The sequence below is a fragment of the Alosa pseudoharengus genome, unplaced genomic scaffold (assembly GCF_046254945.1).
Source record: "Alosa pseudoharengus isolate Yale_2024_CS ecotype anadromous, Long Island Sound unplaced genomic scaffold, YU_APseudo_1.1 YU_APseudo_1.1_scf_1, whole genome shotgun sequence".
NCBI lineage: Eukaryota > Metazoa > Chordata > Actinopteri > Clupeiformes > Clupeidae > Alosa > Alosa pseudoharengus.
This window is the reverse complement of record NW_027468564.1, coordinates 56428392-56449486: the sequence shown is the minus strand read 5'-3', so window position 1 is coordinate 56449486 and position 21095 is coordinate 56428392. Positions and strand designations below refer to the sequence as shown.

The 21095-nt window shown below is 43.6% G+C and overlaps 1 protein-coding gene across 1 annotated transcript in view; it reads left to right on the top strand.

Annotated features, from left to right (window-relative positions):
* The first annotated feature begins 684 nt into the window (after positions 1-684).
* usp43a (ubiquitin specific peptidase 43a) overlaps positions 685-21095 on the top strand; it is an 84674-nt gene continuing 64263 nt past the window's right edge. Inside the window, exons 1-2 of the mRNA XM_076294285.1 lie at positions 685-1702; positions 11774-11917. Coding sequence (XP_076150400.1) covers positions 1076-1702; positions 11774-11917 — 771 coding nt within the window. The 5' untranslated portion in view covers positions 685-1075. The remainder of the gene's footprint in view (positions 1703-11773; positions 11918-21095) is intronic.

Genomic DNA, 21095 nt, shown 5'->3' with positions numbered 1-21095 from the left:
TGATTAACTTAATTTAATAATAAAGCACAATTCAGATGAATTCATTAATATTGAATTCTTTTTCGGAAATCAGATGTCTGTTTTAGTAGTTATATAGCTTCACATATTTATTACACTGTAATCTAATCTAGTCTATTTTGCAATTTTATGTAAGAAAATTAAGTAAAAGTGGAGCTTTTCATGATGTTTGCTAAAACCTTTTTGAACAAGTTTCTAGTTTGTGCTGACTATAGTCTAGTCTTAATGATAAGACTCCATTGTGGCCAAGCATGCCATGCTCATAATATACTGTTACTATGCTCTCATTCCAACAGTCTTACAGAGAAAGGAAGCTGTCCGAGCACCATGTGAACTGTTTGTGGTGGAAACCACAAGATCAACAGTAGGGGGCTCTTAAATACCTCGGAAATTAAACTCCTTTGGCTCATTTGAATGATGCGCCTTGGATAACCTCCATGTAGATGAAAACAAACAAAAGTGTAACAGCCTACGCACTCATTATTCCATATTGTGTATCTCATAGCTATACAAAAAATAGCTATGTAGCCTAATGTTGAATGTGACTGGCAAATTATTGTTTTGGGACGCAGGTGAAGTCACAGGTAACTATTATCTGGTCTTCTGTCTGGGTATGAACCTCAGAGAACGCGACATAATTGTAAAAGCAGATTAGGGCAATTCAGTTCCTAAAACAAGGGTGACACTGGCGACTTGCTGATCAGTAAATAGTGCCAACCGCGAGGCGGTAGGTAGAAGACCGCCACTGATAACGTGCGTATGAGTAGAGAGAGAGAGAGAAGGAGGAAGTGTGCAGTAGTGAAAAGCATGGAGTTGAGGACAACTCGGCCAGCTAGTAACTGCAGGTGCCTGAGACAGTCCTAGACAAGCGAATTCACAAAGGCGGGGTGAAGTAATCGGAATGTCTGGGGGACATTAGTCATGTGCCTTCGCACCGTAACGGTGCCACCGTGTATTTTTCACAGTGCGTTTTTAAAAAGAGGTGTTGGATACGGACAGGTAGGATTGTTTTCTTCTACCGTTGCAGTTTAGATTTACCGTCGGTGTTTCAACAATCATGGATACTCCGAGGGATAAAGTGAAGAAACAAGCTATTAAATCAAAATCAACGAAACGTAAAGACAAGAAATACAAATCAGGAAAGGTCTTCAGACGAAAATCTTTGAAATCACTTGGGAATTTTATGAACCGTATTTTGAAAACTTTGGGCACTTTAGCACACTTTGGAGACGTCGATCCAGCAGACGCCGAGGATGATGATGGTGGGTTTCGAGACAGTGTGGCGTGCACTTTGAGCGCGAACTCAGGGAATTTTAAAGAGGATTTTCAGGGCGTAAGGGGGAATACTTTGAAAAAGAGCTCTACATTGTCTTCCCATGGATCCGTGAAAGACAGATTGTCGTGGTGCTATGGCGACAAAACTCCTGGCGTCTTGGGTTTGAAAAATCATGGCAACACTTGTTTCATGAACGCTGTGGTTCAGTGCCTGAGCAACACTGATCTCTTGGCGGAATATCTTGGTTTGGAACAATACAAATCGGATTTATGTCAAAGGAGAGTCAATGGAATAGTAAAAAACGAGGAGCTTGTTTCCGTCAGAGGCGAGGTGACGGAGCAACTGGCGGCTTTGGTGCGAGCGCTTTGGACACTGGAATACACGCCACAGCTGTCAGTCGAATTCAAGGTGGGTTTCTAAATGCTTCGTTTAATGAAGTTGTAAATGCTTTTACAACTCGTCAATACCTTACATATACCGTCGTCTGAATAATGTTTGCTAAAGTGTCCGCTTCAAGTGAAGGATGAAACCGTAATGATTTATACAGCCTATTTGATTTCGCATGACACCTCTTCATATCATTAATGCATAATTTCATTAAGCTGACTTTATTTTGGGTTGCGTTTTAACCAATGTTTTCATTCTAAAGTCGACACTGGACCTGCTCGTTTCCGCGTGTGGTGCAGGTAGGCTATGGTTTCGGTGGGAGGGGTTAACTGACAGGTGCATAGTGTCTTTTAGGTTATCCAATGCTTAGCCCCACCCTCTCTCAGGGGAAAAAAGGTGGGTTCTTTGACATATGCTTTAATAACTGAGCAGTGCGTTAGGTGAGATATTTTGTAAGTTGTTGCACCTGGGCTCTTGCGTCAGGGTTGTCCCTCGTCAGCTTGCGGTACGATAATAGTTGCAATATTATGAAGTTGAGGCCACCCTTGCCTGCAATGATTGCCTTCTGATTATACCGAGGCTACTAGAAATGACAGCAAACGTTCCAACTGTGCTATGTGCTGCTTACAGTTTGTTATGATTATGTCAGACAATACTGGCACTCTAAATGGCCACAGTCACAGCAGACACACAGGTGTGTCTGGATTTGAGGTAGTATTAATATTATGCATGCTAAGCTTTTTCATACTGATAGAACAAATGGGTTCTAAATTCAAAGAAATATCTGACGAAGGCTAGATAGAGGTAGATTTTGAAATCTGGAAAGTGTAATTGCAGTCCATGTTATAATGTAGTGGCAGTTAATATATTGAACCAGATTTAACAAAACATGCTTATTCAACATGTTTAACATACATTTTTGTCGAGGACGATGTGTTGGATGTAATGTGATAGGCTTTCCTAGAGCCTCCCCATTTATATTCTTTATGCACTCATACATATTTTGTATATTTCTGCATGTTCAATGCACAGTTGAGCAGGCAAGGAAGTTGTTTACCCATGAAAACAGTTCTTGAAAAGACTGGGTTGAGGTATTACAGAGTTACGTTGGCAGAGCACAGCAGATCATGCTTAGCCTTAGCCCTTAGATTATTTGGGCCTCATCAACCTATCAAACTGCTGGCTCTCTTACAGAGAATCACCACTGAAACTTTGATCATCATAAAACATGTATTTATAATTTATGAGAAAGTATTTGACTACTTTTGAGAGACGTAAAAGAGTTCAAAGTGAAAGGCAGCCTGCCTCTCTCTCTCTCTCTCTCTCTCTCTCTCTCTCTCTCTCTCTCTAACTCTCTCTGTGTGTGTGTGTGTGTGTGTGGTTGGTTGTGTTACTTGCCTGGGAGGTGATGCATACTCAGTGGTTGCCGTTGTGCACCATCTTGAGTGAGCTGGGCACTTTGACACTCTCCTCCTGTGCAGACTGCTCTCCCTCTGCTTCCCCTCCCACTCCTCCAAATGTGTCCCCTGCTGTTAATGTCCATAAGAACTTCATATGCTGTTGTTAAGGTCTTTGTTCATTTTATTTGCAATTTTAGAATAGTGATGATAGTGAAATATGTATTTTAAATGGTCTTAGTGTAGCATTATTCTTCATGACTTCTGCATGACTTCCGTATATCTGACACCAACTATGAATGGATGTAAGGTGTTTTTATGCAAGTCAGTATTTGATTGAGAGAAAATATGCCTCATATAAGGAGGACATGTCATTACTTCATTACTATTACCTGTGAATGTGACTGTTGAGAAAACAACAAGTAGCCTAATCTTGAAGTTGCTGTAATCATTCTAGCATTTTCTAAAACCTTCCTCATAGTGTGGATTATAGATGCAAAGTAATGGCAAGCCATGGGTGTCCATCTCTTCTGATTTCAGACCTTGGGAGAATCTTAATGATATATTTTAGTGGCAGCACCTGATGTCACATTAACATCTAGTTATTTTCATGAAGTCTTGTATAAAGGTGTTAGCAGTAGCCTACTGTAGACATACAAATATCAGCATATTAGAAATATAAAAAAGTAAGACACATGAATAGGATGCCTATGTTAGCAGCAGTATTCCTGATATAGACACATTGGTTCAGCCTTCATACATGATTTATACATGTGTTTCTCATATCTCTTCAGTCTAAAGCTGAAAAACCCACCAGTAGGCTATAATACAGCAGACCTTTTTCACAACAGTAATAGCCATGGTTTTATGGAGCTGAGCAGATACTAAAATGCACCGTTAAGAAAGATGGCCCTGACATCTCTGTGTAGGCAACATCATTTGAGCACATTTCCACCAGATTTACAGTGCACGTGATTTATGTTTTTGGTATGGCTCTGGAATATGATAAATCCTTCATTCCACACCAGGCCATAAGACTGTCCTGTCGAGATGAGGTTGGGGTGGCCTGTCAATTTATCTCTATAAATACCAACAGGAACGAAATCATCAGGACATGGCTAAAGGCCCAAGTTCCCACACAGCTGCTGTATTTATAGCCTCCTTTGTAAGTCAATCTGGGATAAACCATTCAAGTTTCAATTACGAGGGTATCGAGCCTCTCGCCACCACACTATAAAAATTCTCTGAGGTGATCATGACGGATGTATTTCATCCTTTAGTTTGGATGGTGGTAAATCATGAGTTAAGAACCTTACATAAATAAGGCTTTATCCTTTTGCACTCCCTGGCGCAAATGTATGTGTTTGATGTCCAGTGCATGTGTGAGCCCGCCATCCAAAATGCAGCTCCTCACAGCCTCGAGAAAGCTCAGAGCAGGGATTACTCCGATTACTCTGGAGTCGATCTCGGGCTGCTTGGTGCTCGGGGGTCGGACTGCTGATGGAGTCTGGAGGCAGGAAAGGGCATCTGCCGGTGGTGGTGGAGGGAGGCACCGCGGCTGAGTTCATCTGGATCTGTGGCCTTCTCTGGGGAGCAGAAATGCCTGCGCTCGGCCAGAATTGATGAGAGTCCAGAATGCCCGGCCAGAATGGTGGAGGAGAGGGATGTGATCTGTCGACATGTTGTCTCTCCTTCTCTTGATGTCTCTCTTTCCTTCCGCCCCGCCTTTCATTATACTCCCTGCTTTCCCTCTCTTGCGGTCTGTCTGTTTCATTATACTCCCTGCTTTCCCTCTCTTGTCTGCCTGTCTGTCCTCTTTCTTCATCAAGCTCTGCAGAGGACATCTTATGGGTACAAAACTGGAGACCGAGTGAAGGTGCTCCTACAGGGAAAGCAGATGTGAATGCTTTTGAAGTGCACCACCATGCAGCACCTGCATGATGTGGAACTGGGACGAAGAGTGTCTGCTAACAGAGTTGTGTCTGTGGTTATGTAAAAGTCGTCATTTGTCAGGGCTTTCACTCTGTCACCCTGGAATCTAGCAAGGTCCATTTAACACGCTAGACAGGCTTGGCGTTTGCGTTGTGGGAGGCAGAGCAGCCATGTTCTTGATGTATGGCTTCTTCTTAGCGCCACGGGAGGTATCCATCACTGTTTACACTAGGAGGCTTCACGAAAGGGGCGGCAGACAAGGTCAACGAAGGACCACTTAAATGGCAGCTCTGCCTGCCTGGAAGAACAGGAAATGTGAGGTTATCACTGTCAAGCATGTCTACTCCTCCTCCAACAGGTTAAAATGAGTCATGTCTTCTGACTGTTGAATTGTTCAGGTTAATATTTGAATTACATTTGTTTTACCCTGTGCTTGTTCAGACAACAGTGTCTCTCGTGGAATCTAAGGGAAAGGTCTCAGAAACTAACCCAGGGTTGTAATTAACCTGATGGAGCTGACTAAAGCCTCCCGCCGGCTCTCTTCTCCTCCCCAGCTGTCTCACAGGTCAGACTGGCTATCAGAGTGAAGGGCATAGTAAATTACAACCACCTCTGTGACCAGCTCTAGTGCGGTCTCACCACGGAGACCAAAAAGCAGCCCTTTCAGAAACGGTAACCAAGGGTATTAACAAATTTGAATGTGTTCACACTGTTAGCAGAAGTTTTCTGTATTTAACAGGGCTGTGAAATTGTCAAGGTGTACACACAAGGCGATAAAACAGATTTAAGAGCTATTTATATCAATATAATTCCATTTCAGCTGTTAATACATTTACCTATAGGAATACTTTCTCTCAGCATTACAAATGTTATTCTCAGACATGGACTTTTCTGAAATTCTCCTTGATATCGTTATGACTGTTGCAGCTGTTGGTTTTGTCAAAGAGTGCTTTAAAGAGATGTTTTGGTCAGCAGTTCCATCTCTATACATGTCTCACTTATGATGTTTTCCAGCCCCTAGGAATAACTTATGCCTGATTCTGCATGGCTTTTTTGACATAAGGTTACTCACACACACACAGACAAACACATATACACATACACATACTTACACACAGATGCACACACACACACACAGGTATGCACACAGACACATGCATATAAACACACACTGGCAGTGCACACAAATTTGTCATCGTGTGAAGTGAAACAATGAATTCAAGCCAGATATAATAATAAAAATAGTTGTATTTTATTAAATTATATAAAAAAATAATTCATTGATAATAAATATTTTGTTCAGTTTAATGAAACAAAAGCATTTGTTTCAGTCGAGCATCAAGTCATCCCTGGGGCCCAGTAAACACTCATCGAACTTCCACACTTCGTCCAGTCCGGTCTCCCACCAGTTGTCCTTCCTTGGCCACGGCTCATGCGGCAGGTGCTTGCGTTCAGCCAGCACGCTGCAGTCTATGTTGCTGCGTGTGATCTTGGCGGCCTCATCCCTCTCCCGCTTGGCCTCGCGCTTCATGGCCTCTTTCTCGGCGCGCCGCTCGGCGGTGATGGTGACGGAGTACTCCCGGCAGTGGAAGCGCCGGGGCGCACCGGGGGGCAGTGGTGGCAAGTTGACGAGGGTGATGGGGAACATGCCACGGTACTCAGGCTTCAGGTAGACGATCCTCTCTCCGTCCCCGTAGTCGCCCACACTGCCATAAGCATGGTTCTTGAAGAAGTGCGGCACCTCATAGCGATGTCTTTGGCGGGCAGGTGCTGGCAGCCTCTGGACCCTTATCTCGGGTGCGGAAGGCCTGCTTTGACTGTGCTCTGGGCGGCGTGACTGGTCAGCATGAGAGCGCACAGATGCCCAGTCTGGCACGTTGCTTGGTCCTGGCCACTCCGGCACGTTGCTTGGTCCTGGCCGCTCCAGCACGTTGCTTGATCCTGGCCGCTCCAGCACGTTGCTTGGGCTCTGCACCTTAGGGATCCTGTAAGGCTGCACTGGGTAGGGGATCTTTGGCAGCGCCCTTTGACCGCCAGATGAGCTGGGACGCTCAGACTGAGACTTCTTGGCAGCCTCTGGTTTTGGTTTCGGGGGCTTGGCTTTCTCTATCTTGTCTCCAAGCTTATAGAAGACTTGCACAGAGTGCATGATGCGTTCTCCAAGTTTGCTTCTGGGTTGCATGTTGATGGGTGTTTCTTTGGCCTTCTTGCTCTTGGACTGGTCCTTGTGCTTAGCCTTTGACTTATCTTCAGGCATCTTTGAACGGTCTATTTTCTTGTTGGTGTCTGGCCCCTCCTTCTCTCCATCACCAGACTTGTTTGTTTTCCCGGTCAGGCTTGTTGCGTTCTTGTGCCGTTTCTCCTTCCTCTCTTTTCCACCCTTGTCATGCTTGTGCTTTCTGTTCTTGTCTTTGTGCCTGTCAGCATTTTCAGGGAGGCTGCTCTTAGGTGTCTTGGGCAGGTTGGCTTCTGCCTTGTCCGTCTCAACATGATCAGTCTTCAGTGCCTGTTTGAAAACATTTTTGTCAGCATCCATCATGACACCATGCAGCTGCTGTTTCTTGGTGTCATCCTGGCTTTTGAGCTTGACCACCAGGCTCTCCCTTGAACTGCTGGTACCTGGTTGCTGGGGCTTAATCTTGGCCTTTGACTGGCCAGCTTGCACCTGCATGGCCTCTGCAACCACTGTGGACGTGGTTGCCTGTGGATTCAACGACTCAGTAGTCACACCACTTGGGGCACACATGGCCACTTCAGTGGTCTTCTGCGGGGCTGGAATCTTTACCATCGGGGCTGGTGTCATCAGGCCAGAGCTGCTTGGTCCAGCAGCCAGCTGCTCAATCGATGGCAACTGTGGGTTGTCGATGAGCTCAACTGGTTCAATTGGTGCTGGTACTAGATTGAAGAGCATAGCGATGCTATGCTGTAGGTCTGTGGCATCCATCGGCATCAAGGGTGCTTGTAGATATTCATCAGAGAGCATAGAGGTGCCATGAGGTAGACCTCCTCTGTCCACCAACATGAAGGGGGCCTGCAGCTGTGAGTCGAAAGGCACAGTAGTGCCATGCTGCTGCCTGTTGGCATCTACATACATGACGGGGGTCTGCACGTGTGGAGCATAGGGAACAGGGACACCATACTGTGGGCCTACACCACCCACAGCCACAAGGGGCGCTTGCAGCTGTGGATGGAAGTTCACAGAGGTGCCATGCTGTTGGCCCCTAGGATCCACCAACATCACAGGGCCTTGTAGCCGGGGATCAAAGGCTACTCCATCCTGGAGGGTCATCCCATGGTATCCCTCCCATGGAGGAGGGATAGGGTGGAGGACTGGGATTTCGGTGACAGGCAGGAACTGCGGTAGAGCAGTGGAGTTGCCGAGCAGCCCATGGTTTTGCTGGGGCTGATAACTATGGTACTCAGGCCAAATCACTGGCTGATTGATGACTCCAAATCTAGTGGTAGGGGCTGTTAGGGGGCAAATGTTACATGTGGAGATTCAACATTTTATTCAGTAGACCATTCTGGTGAACAGATATCATTTCAAAATGATTTAGATATTATTTATGTAGAAAGTAAGAAACAACATTCACCCACACCATGGAAATAGGTAACTCCTGCCTGGTTGGTAAGGATGTGCTGTACACCTAAAAGAAGGAAAAGAAATAGATTGATTCATCGACTGAATCACATGGTATTGGACCAAAAAATGAAGCAATTTCACCTAAAAATACCTTGATCTTGGTGAAAGTCATCTTGGGTATTGTTGGAGAAATTATATTGAAAATTCATGGTAATCTCAGGTTTAAAATCAAAGTGTATCTCTCAGCAAGTTAAATCTGTTTTAAAGATTGCCTTGTTGTGAATGAGATAGAATTTTTCAAATTTTAATTTGCATAGAATGTAGAATTTTGTTGAAATTCTAGAACAGGTTGAGAGGCCTAGCTGTTGCCATAGTTACAGGCTGTGGCTAAAATCCTTAAAATGCAAATGTAAATGTACACAGTGGTCATTCAATGTGCTTTACATGTTATGATAATTATATATATATATATATATAATGACAAGAATAAAATTAAACTCACCTTACTCCAGACTGCCAGTGAGTGTAAAGAACTTTGTTGCCGTGGCATCGGTTGTGGAGACACAGCTGTGCACAGTTTCAAGCGAGTCCCTTGGCCCTTGGACATTTTCAGCCGGTTGGAAATTGGACTAATTCTATTTTTATTTTTATTTATTTTATTTATTAATTTGTTTGTTGTCTGTCTTGTATGTCTTGGTGTCACGGGTACGCTGGCGACTACGCCGCTCCGTCCGCTATTGTCTTTGTTAGTCTATGTGTCAGACAATGTATTATATGTGGAGCGCTTTGGGTTGCACTCTGTGCATGTTAAATGTGCTATACAAATAAAACTGACTTGACTTGACTTATAACTCAACCAAAAGACAATAAATTCACCAAAGGCGGTTAAAAGCAGCAACTGTTGGAAAAACTAACTGAAAACTCTAAAACAGGCCCTAAACTCCACTGTACATTTGCCTACTGTTTAGCGGTGCAAAATAAGACCGCCCCATAATGGCAGGTACTTGTGCAATGTACAGATATTCATTTTGATGTCATCTTAGTAGCCTATGCTTTGCTCTTTTTTTTTTTGCCGACTTGTCATAGTGAGGCAATGCACACAAGTTTATGGTGTATGATCGTAATGTGTGTGGATGGTGTGGAGATTGCAACTCATTCTATTGGCATAAGTATACTTTGCGGTTAAGTGAAAAAAGAATCTAGTCAACTTTGATTGGATGTTATGCAGGACCTGATGTTATGAGGATTATCAGTGTGGCTTTAGAACAACATTGTAATATGTTATGAAATGTACAGGTATACATCATATACACCACATCATTTTTTATATAGCAAAAATTTTAGTTCCAACAATCATTGAGTAACCAAGGGGAGAGCATGTAAGACTTATAGAACTCTAAAGGAGTTGTGTGGAAGCATGCTTTATTTTCTTTATTTTAGTACATGGAAGCACTATACAGCAGTTGCATGTCTCTATTGATACCCATGACTGATCGCTGTTATGGAGTAAAAGGACTTTCAGTAAAAGTGTTTTTTTGCGAGGACTCTTTAAAGCTGACAAAATAAATGCTATTGTTTCACCAGGTTTAGTTTCTGTTTGAAGTTTAATTTCAATGGGAGTCATTGTGCTAGTGGAGTGCACAATGTGTCACACTGAAATATGAAGGGTGACCTGGAACCGACACAGTGAGTAATGTATCCACTGTTGGGCTCAAACCACACATTAGGTAGCTTCAAGCACAACATGATGTGCATATAGCTGGTTTTCTGCACTGCAGAGTGGAAGAGAGTTGTGGTTTGAGTTTGCATCATTAAAAGTGAACTGGCCAAAGATCAGCCAGAAAGAGAGAGAGAGAGTACTCCCAGAGAAGATGAGGGTAATGAGAAATGAAGTTTATTATGCTCTGTGTTCTCATGTCACTTTCCCTCTCAAATATACGCATTTCCTTGTTTCTGTTCAAGGCCAAAGAACAGCAGTGTTTCCTGAGACAGGTCTGTCCTTCAATAATTATCTTCATAACAGTGTTGCGAACACATTAATCCTGCCAGTGAGGCCCTCGGATGCCTTCTCTCAGTCAGCAGGGCCCTCCATAACCTTGGGCACAAACACAGGATCACGGAGAGAGGAATATATCTCTCTCTCTTTCTCTCTCTCTCTCTCTCTTTCTCTCACACACACACATACACACACACACACCCTCTCCAGTGCAGCCTCTGTTGTTTGTTCCTTTGAGCTGGGGTTTGCTCTTTTTATTTTTTTCCTTCAAGAAATTCACTAGTGCTAGCACATCATGGCCTTAACAGAGGGAGGAGGGAGATTGATGTTGAGTGGCAGAGGCACATAGCTAACATCTGTCTTATTCCTCCTCTTCCCTAACACACTTCTAATGGAGATTAAGCTAATTCATTAGCTCCCTAGTAGGTGGCCCCCAACATTTATATTTTGAGTCTGGCTAGATGAACGTGCCGTTTTTAAGCACATCCGGGTATCAGTCTTTCAAAATTGTTTCTTAAAATAGCAGTATGTGATGTATCATTGCATAGCATCACACGTCTCTTGTAGTCTGGAAAATATGTTTGTGTTGGCTCTGGTTGGGGGAGCTTGCATGGAAGTGTGAAAGAGGTGCTGTAGCAGCGTTTGTTTTATGTATCAGACTCATACCTCAGGAGAACTCTGACAATAGTGTAGCTCTTAACACCATCTGACAGAGGGTTGAATTACACTGTGACGTCCACGTTTAATTTGTCAAAACACTCCAGACAACTTTGCACCGCCTGGCTAGGACATTTTGTTAACGTTAACAGAATGCTACAATTTTTGTCTGGCTCCTGCACCTGCACCCACATGCAAAACTGCAAGTTGCACAATATCAGCCATAGCCATAACTAAGAAGATCACTGTTGCCTAACCTGAAACACTTAATAAAGTGATTTTTTGAAAATGTAGGCCTACAGTTACCAGCCAAACAAAATATCTTCAGGCAGTTGTCTTTGTCCTTTCATCAGATCACACATCACCCATGTACAGTACTGACCATCAGATAAGCACACATCACCCATGTACAGTACTGACCATCAGATAAGCCCACATCACCCATGTACTGACCAGATGGTTGAAGTTATTATGATTATTTACTTTGTGTGTGTGTGATGAATGCTGTTTCTGGTGTGTCTCCCCAGAGCATTGTGTCCAAGTATGGCACGCAGTTCCGGGGGAACTCCCAGCACGACGCCCTGGAGTTTCTGCTCTGGCTCCTGGACCGTGTGCACGAGGATGCCAACCCCACCCACAACAACAACAGCAAGACCAAAGCTTCCGCTGTGGTAGGAAATGCATTTTTGGAATAGTCAATGGTTCATAAGCTCTCAGTGTTTAACTGCCTAAACATTAATCATAATACTACAACTTTGATAATCCAGAATGAAGGTGTTATATCTCCTCAAAGTTGAACCAGTTTTTCACATTTATTGTAATGATGAGCTAATCCATGTTTCTGACTCAAAAGTAAGTTTTCTTGAGACAGTGTCATTGGATATATCACAATCATTCTCTGCTGGACTGAAAACTACTGTCTATAGCTTACATGAAAAAGTACCAAAACAGTGAATACTGGAACCCTTACAATGGTGATGGGGCCTCGTTGAAATAGGGCGTAACATGGCCCCATCATTAAAGGGCCTCGTTGAAAGAGGGCGTAACATGGCCTCATCATTAAAGGGCTTCGCCTCACCCCTCAGCTAAACAAGCAAACCTCCCACAGAGAAAGAAGAATAGACTAACTCTCTTCACAACCCAGTAACTTTTTATGTGCATGGAATAGGGCTGTGTGTGTGTGTGTGTGTGTGTCACTATGAAAGTTTGAAATACAGTGTATGTTCTTCTAGTATTAAACTGGAGAATAAATGTATTAATTATATTTGACAGAGAAATGTGTACACAGTATGTAGGTCTTAATTCATGTAATTGGATGGTTTGATACAATTGAATGCACATGAAAATCATGTCTGTACAAGGCCTATTACTGTACAATGGCGTCACACAGGTATTGATGATTCAGTTGGAAATTAATCACATTGCACTCACATATTTGTTTATTTAGGCACACATTGAGTCACAGTGGTGTAGTTTTAGGTTTTATTTGCAGTAGTGAATGTAAAGTGGTGAGGTGTGCTGCAGTGGTACCTGTATCTCATAGCACGGGGTCAGAGGTCACTCCACACATGTCCTGCAGGCCTCCCCCTGCCGCTGAGTGTGCCCGTCCCGTCCCTATTCTTAGACAAATGACACCGCCTAATTAAAACAGCCTGCCCCTGATGCCTCTAAACCCCTCCATCTTGGCTACGCTAATAGAGTAGCCCTTTATGACACATAAACCGCCTAAGGCTCTTGTGCTCATTACTCTTAAGTCACGTTCATATTAACATTGAGATTTCTCTTTCTTCTTCAACAGGAGTGAGATGATATTCCTCACACCTGTGTCTATTTACGTTGAATTATTTTGGCCCATTTGTAGAACTTGCTGATGGAAAGAGGGGTGGTCTCCCTGTGTAGCAAACAGTAAGGGTCAGAAAGGAGTCCCTTAGCCAGGGGGAGAGGGGTCAGACCTGGCCTCTGCGCTCTTGGCAGCAAACACAGACTGGTCTTTGTCCCTCTGGGAATGAACAGTGACAGGGGAGCACTGGTGAATAGGGAGGCCTGGCATCCATACTCAAGGCCATTTTTAGAACCATCAAAGAGTATTTGTGAGTGTGTGTGTGTTTGTGTGTGTTTGCGTGTGTGTGTATTTGTGTGTGTATTTGTGTGTGTATGTGTGTGTGTGTGTGTGTGTGTGTGGGGGGGGGGGGGGGTTGTGATGGTGTGGTTGATTACAGCTTTTAACATTTCCAACAAGTTCCACAGTTGTTATTGTTTTCCTCAGTGATCGCAATCGATGCTGGCTGTTAAACGGGTTACTCACGATTGAGCGACATCTGTTTTCCAGGCACTTAATAGCTCATTGCATTGTATTAATGTTGATATGGACAGAAGCCCTCTTCCTGTTCAGCCATTGTCTTAATTACCGTAATGAGCCTGCATCAGTGCTTGAACATAACCCTGGATCCCAGAAACCAGCCAACTGGCTGCCTGGCTGAATGAGAAATGTAGAGCTCAAGAGGCACTCAGAGAAAAGCAGAGAAGACCTTGTTTACCTTTCTATATCTCATTCTTTAGTGTTTGGACAGCTGAGGTCTCCATTCTGGCCTTGAGTAAGAGATGTTGAGTCAGTTATATGCGGTTATGTACAATAAGGCATGCATGGATACTGTGCCACTAAGCCTTTACATTTCTTCTCAGGAGTTATTGGAGGCTGGCAAACATAAATATCATTGTTATTGACCATATACTGTGTAATCCACAATTCTATGCTCAGCCAATGAGTGGAGGCAATAGTACATTTCTCACCTTTCTTTCTCTCATATAACAACTTACTAACACTGCTGTGCTATTTATCGGTATCTGCCTGGGTTGACTTTGGAATTGTAAGCATTTTGCTGTAGCAGTTCAGCTGCAGGATGAACAGTGGTCTAGAAAGGACCACTATGATCCCATCATGTGTGTCTCCTACTGCTGGTCAATGTGTCAGTGGAGAAAAGTGACACAGAGAAGGTAGCGCAGACGCATCAGCAACCAGATGAAGCTGTGGCATGGCAGCATACGTTCAGGGTTGTGACCAGTTGAACAGGTTTAGCAGTCCAGGAATGTGAAGGAGCTCTATGAGCACATTTGGACAGATATGTTGTCCTGTGATGGGTAATATACTACCAGTTAAAGAAGTTTATAACAGTATGTGAAGTAGGTTGTATTCATTTTTGTCTTAAAGGTGCTCTAAGCGATGCTGGGTAACATCACTTCTGTTGACTTTCAAACAAAACAGAGAGCTAGCTCGCTACTCACTCCCCCTCCCTCCCCTGCAATTGAAACTCTCCTAAACGCGCATCTCTGCTGTCAATATCTCCTACAACACCCGATAGCGAAATCTAAGACCACTAAATACGTAGCAGGGTAGGCTATTAGGAAAAACTGATATTACCCTTCCTTCGTTTTTAAAAATAATTCTGTTGAACACCGATGCTACAAACATGTTATAAACAGCTGGGGACTGGTGTCGCAAACCCCTTGAGCAAACAGGTGGCCAATCAGAGATTTCAAACAAACAAGAGAACAACATGTCAATTGCAAACATGCTTTCCCTTAATGAAAGTGAAACAGATATCATTGTACACATATCAACTTTGGCCAAAGTTTTCAGAAATAATCAATCGTTTTCAATTATGAAACCTCATGGAAATAATATGCATTTTTCCATATGGGATCTTAGAAGCCATCTATCTCCTTCTAGCCACGTTTTGTCGCTATGGAGCCTGGGCTGTCCACAGAGATTGCGTTTTTTTACAATGTATTCAGGACAGGCAGCTAGCGGATGGTGAGGTGATGTTTGCTGTAAGTGCCAAAAAAATTTTAAGCCTAAAAAACGTGTGACATTGCTTAGAGCACCTTTATAATTTATATACAATTATATATACATGATGCACTATGATATCTTTCAACACTATAGAGAATTTGTAATCATTTGGAAGATTCAGATTAGGGTTGCAAAATTCCGGGAATTTTCAAAATTGGAAACTTTCCATGGGAATTAACAGGAATATATGGGAATTAACAGGAATAAACAGGAATTAACGGGAATAAACTGGGAATTTTTATTATGGCAAGTTAGTCTATAACACGGAACTTAAATGTAGTGGACAAAACCACATCTTGCAGTCTAATACTGGTTAAAACAACCTGATTTAATGCAATTTCAGTTGAATGCACATATGTCAATCACATGCACACAGCAATCGGCATAGGCTTCTAGACATAAAAGAAACCTATGGTGCGTTCATATTCATGGGGAAAAAATGTTCCAACCAATCGGATTTTGTTGTTGAGTAGTGTGGTGTATCTTGGGCAGTTCAGTGTTGCTAGTTTAGCATGCTAGTAAACCATAGGCAGATAATGGGATTCCCGCTAGCATGCTAGCTTTCTTTGTATGCTAAGCTAAGCGAAAATACAAACATACAAATCATATTGCTTATTACGAAACAAAATGTTAATGTTTGTGTATGAAACAGTTTGTATGAATTACCCAAAATTCCCATAAATTCCCATAATTTCCTTTAATTCCATGAAAGTTTCCAATTTGGAATATTTCCAAAATTCCCCAGCTTAACTTTCCATGGTAAGTTTCCTGAAAGTTTCCGGAAATTTACCGGAAATTTTCTGCCCCTTTGCAACCCTAATTCAGATTAGTCTGTAAATTAATTGAACTTTAGCAGTGGCTGCCAAGAAGAGTAGGAAGATGCATGTCTCCATGCTCCACTGACACGTGTAGTGAGCGCCTACACTCAGATGGAACATCCAATGCCCTTTGATTCCCTTTGAGGCAGATGCTTCATATATTCTCTCCCAGTGCACACTGTGTTGTACTGAAGCACTCAGGGTTACACAAGAATGGTCTGGCCCTCAGAGCTGTTTTCGTGATACAGCCAATGATGAACAGTATGCAGGTTTGGACAAGAGCTGTCTTTTACAGCAACCACAGACATACTGGTATGAACTACGGACCCTCGCACATACTTAGCGAAGACCACAGGAGCAGTGAAGCCGCAGGGACAGAAGCAATCTCTTGTTGGATTGCCAATACTCTTGCCATGTTAGCAGATCCAGGTCCAGGGCAAATCAATCTGTTTATGTTCAGAAGAGTAAAATAAATCGGTGGAGTTCATATCCACTTGTGGTGTTCAGTGGTGTTTTATTTGGCTCGGGGTCTCTGGTGAGTGGGATTTAAAAAGCCCATCCATCCCACCCCCCACACACAGTGGTAGAAATCATGGGTTTTGAATGGTGCCACCAAACATATTATGTATGCATTATTCTGCTTTAAAAGTTGATAATGGCTGGCCCTTCCACCCGCGCTGTTGACAGGGGAAGAAAGGGCCGGAGCTGTAAACTGCTTAGACTTGGTAATTCGGTCTCCCGACATGCTGGTGGGCTTTTATCGGCACAAACAGGAATTCTTCATTTGACACTTTCATCTCCCGGGCCCAGCGCGGAGAAGTCTCAGTTGGTCCAAACTACTTTTTCGTGCTGTGGTGGTGTAGAGTACCAGTACTCAGTAAAGGAGTGCACATTTGGATCTGAGCTTCTGTCTTAGCTTGAGTGGCCTCGGCTGCGCATCGCTAACGTACCCGCCATTATAAATGTGATTTTTGAATCTAATGAAAATTGATTGGTTCATTATAAAGTTGATGTGTTTCAAGAAACCTCATTTAGACTCATTTAGACTCTGTTCGTTCCCATCAAAGTATCCTCTCAAAAGTGAGCCTGATTCATAAGCATGAGTGGTAAAGTGGTATTGTTGGTCTCGCCCTCGGCTTGATCTCAACTGACCTGAAGTCATGAAAGCTGTTGGACCTGCTGCCAGACCACATTCCGCATGAGGGGGGGTTCAGCTTAGCTTAGCGCTTGTGGTCTTAGCCAGAGACCTGGAGATTCACTCTGCTCCACTACTGTTGAGTAGCATATTTCTCGTATACCTTGTACTGCAAAGCTATGTGCCTACAGTCAAGTATTGATCAATCAACATCGATGCCAGTTCCAGACTCCTTGTGGGATCGTAATGCTGAAGAAGAGATGAATGAGCGTGTAGATGTGCGGGGAAGTAAACATGAAAAAACTATTTCATCTTGGGGGCAGAGCAGGAGGCTGGGCTGGGCTGGGCGCCTCCGATACGTTAGCTCTAGCTCAGTGATTCCATCTACAGGTTCCACCGCCCCTGCCCCAGCAGCCAGCCCTCACAATCGGATTAGGACCCCAGTGACATTTCTCAAATGTTTAAAATTCCATCAGACAGGGTGTTTACAGAGGAGTAGAAAAGAGAGGGAATGAACAAGACAGACTGAAGAAGTGAAGAGTAAAACAGCCCTGAGCTTTTGATGGAGAGAACTCTCTCCCTGTTCAGGTTTCTTATTTTGTTGTATGGATTTTCTGCAATTAAACTTTGTATTTTTGTATTCGTAGGGGAAAAAAAACATCCCTTGTGTTTGGCGAACTCTTAATAAATAATAATAATAATAATAATAATAATAATAATAATAATATGTTTATTTTATAAACTTAGCGCCTTTCTCAAACCCAAGGTCGCTTTACATAGTAGGAAAGCAAGGAAACACAATAACAAACAAACAAACAAAGACATGCAGAAGTTTGTGTCGTAGCTGTACAGTAATGGCTTCCTTCCTCATGGCTGGGAGTGGGTGCGCGGGCCCAATAGAGAGATCCCGCGACCTAGGCCACAAATCCTGCTGCTCCCTCACGACCCCTTAATAGGATTTACACAGCAGAAAGAAACTTTCAAATCTCGTCTTTATAAAATATTTCTCAGCATGCTCTCCCCTTTTTTCTCAAAGTCTGCTTCATGCATTATTCACCCTGATCTGTTTAAGTGTCTTTTTAAAGCCCTCTGCTCACTTTGGCTTTATCTGTGCCGTATTGAGGAATAAATGATTGAGCAGACCAATGCACAACCCACCCCAATAGCCTACGCCTGCTGGATAAAGGCAAGTTTCCAGGGGCTTTTGTAGTAGAGCATGCCGTGAGAATAGGAGCTGTTGACGCAGCATATCCACAGCCCCTCAAAATAAACCTGAGTTGCAGAGATAATTGACTATATTTCTCCCAGCGACTCATGAAATTAGACCGTCTACCTGAGCCTAATAAGTTCTCGAGTAACAAAGTGGTCTCTGGCCCATCCTGAAAATTGAGGTGCTTTTCTCATTTGGCAGCAATTTGCCAGGGCCATCACACCATCAAGAGATGTAGGATGCCCGATGTCGTGCGCTACGGCTTGGCTACGGTTTTGGTCAGTACAGGGGTCAGTGTCGGTACAGTACACCGACAAAATTGAAAAAGACACTTATATACAGTATGATACAGTATATTGGCTATTTGTATTATCATGATTAACATTCTCTAAGGTGTTCTCCTCCTCTTCCACAGAGTGTATCACTAGAGAGTAAACATTTACCATCATTTTTTACATAGTGTATATAGCTGGGTTTAACATGGTGGAACATATTTAAAAAATCAAGGTGTTAATATAATAATGTAATAGAATTAGCATATGATCAGTGTATAAAGATCCAACAAAGAGCTTGAGTGAAGCCCTTACCCCTCACTGCAACTCTCCCCTCTGATATTTGACAGCTGTTGGTATTTTTTTTACAATGTTGGAATGGGGCAGGCAGTACCCACAAAGGATAAATCATGTGCTCAGGGTTTGGCCCCTTGTTCCTTTTTCTCCAGCTGTTGTGCAAGTCTGCACTCATTAAGTGGAAAAATGAATGACACTCCTCCTGTGTGGCCAGAGGTGTGAGGGAAAATAAAATGTGTGCTGTTTATCGAATGAATCATATTCACAACTCGGGGTTAGTGCCACTCCACGGGCACCTGGATATCAGGAGCCAAGCCAAGTGTACAGGCTCAGGCTCTCCGAGGGATGTTTTAATCTCCCCAAAGGAAGAACAGCAGAGGTAAACAACACTTGCGCTGAACAACAACAAAAACAAACTTGATGACTGAACGTGTTTGAAATGGAGTCTCTGTCCCACAGGTGGCAATGAGAGTTGCTGTCATTAGTTTGGACCATCATGTCTTTGCCTCCCTCTAGTCTCCTTATTGTAACTCTCAGAGACAATGTCTGGCTTTAAGTGTGCGGCTCGGGGCTGATTGAGAATGGTGCTATTATTTTTTGAGGGCTGTCTGAATGGCCAGAGGTGGGGTTCGATGTTTGCTTGGATGTGTACGGATGATGAGGGAGCAATGGGGGAATGACAGGTGCTAATTTACAGACAGCAACCCCCTTTCCTCAGACCAGGCGACTGGAGCGATCCCGCTGCAAGCAGACATGAGAGCTGGCCACCGGAGAACGAACAACCCTGCTTCTCACGGCGGATTGAGGGATTGACTCTCATGCCGGCCGCTCACTTCTGTGTGTCCAGTGCGTGTCCAGGCCGGGCCGAGCAACACGGGCGCAGTGCTCTGGGCGTCAGAGGGCCGCTGCTTCAGCCTGAGGCTGTGGGACAGGGGCCCCCTGGGGATTCAACCTTTTGAGACACAGGGGAGAAGATAATGTGGCATGTGTGTGTGCTTTTTATGCCAGACACTTCTCCTGGTTCATCTCTTAGATATTAAAATATCCCTTTTTGTTAACACAGTCCCACTTCATCCCCTGTTATTAAATGGGTTCTTACTCAGTCAGCCTGGCATTAGACCAGTTAAGTCTGGTGCTAGTTATGAGATCCAGCACTCGTGTTGCCCAGCAGGCCAGCACACACTAGTGCAAGCCTCTCAACATGCAAGGGCTGATGCACCCAGTGTGTGTGTGTATGTATGTGTTTGTGTGTGCGCGCGTGTGGAGGGGGGTATGGAAGTGGTGAATAATTAAACAGCTTTTTACCAGAGAGTGTGGGAAGAGGGGGATAGAACCTCAATATCGGAAGAGCACTCGGCAGGCAGGAACATTAGACCACAGATCAATCGGCCTGAGGAGGCAGAATCCCCTTCCACAAGCACTCACCCTCTCCTAGCTCCTCCAGTGGACCTATAGCTGAACTCAGAGCCCACTGTCTTACATCCCCATTAGGCCGCAGGCGGCCTGACCTAGGCATCTGCGTCTCCTAAGGGGCTGTTCCATCATCCTCTGCCATGATTTAAAGACTATGCAACATGGGCACTCTGGTCACCACAGTGGACCTCGGGGAGCTTTCCACCGGAGCTGCACTCTTTCCCCTCTCACTGAGAATTGATCCTTTGCGTTTTTCTGTTGGCCTTTACTAATGGGACACTAATGTGTTAGCAGTACCTTATCTACAAATAGTTAGTAGAGATCTTGTTTATATTAGGGCTGCACAATTAATCAAATAAATTGATTATCAATTATCAATCACGACTTGATGATTGTGAAAAAACAACATGATGGAAATATAATGAGTATGCTCTCATTTTGTCTTAAGTTATAAGTCCAGCGCACCCCTTTTCTTTACTGTGGTAACTGTTGAATACATCAACTTTTTCCATGTATTTTTAAATTCTGTTTTTCAGTTGAATTATATCTAAAAAACAATTGAACCTACTGTCATTGTTTAGAAAAGGTTTCCCAATTCATTGAGTGATTGTGTTAAATAATCGTGATCTCAATATTGATTAAAATAATCTTGATGGCATGATTTTTGCCATTATCGAACACTCCTGTCTTTGTCTTTGTCTGTCTGATTTAATTGGACCTCTCCTCCTACATATCATTTCACATAGACAGCATGTACCCGCTCCGTCCCTCTCCCAGAGCTGGGTCTCTGAGCTCATGCCATGCTCCAGTAATGGTGTCCTCCGTCCTCTTCCTCCACTGAGTCCCCAGGTAGC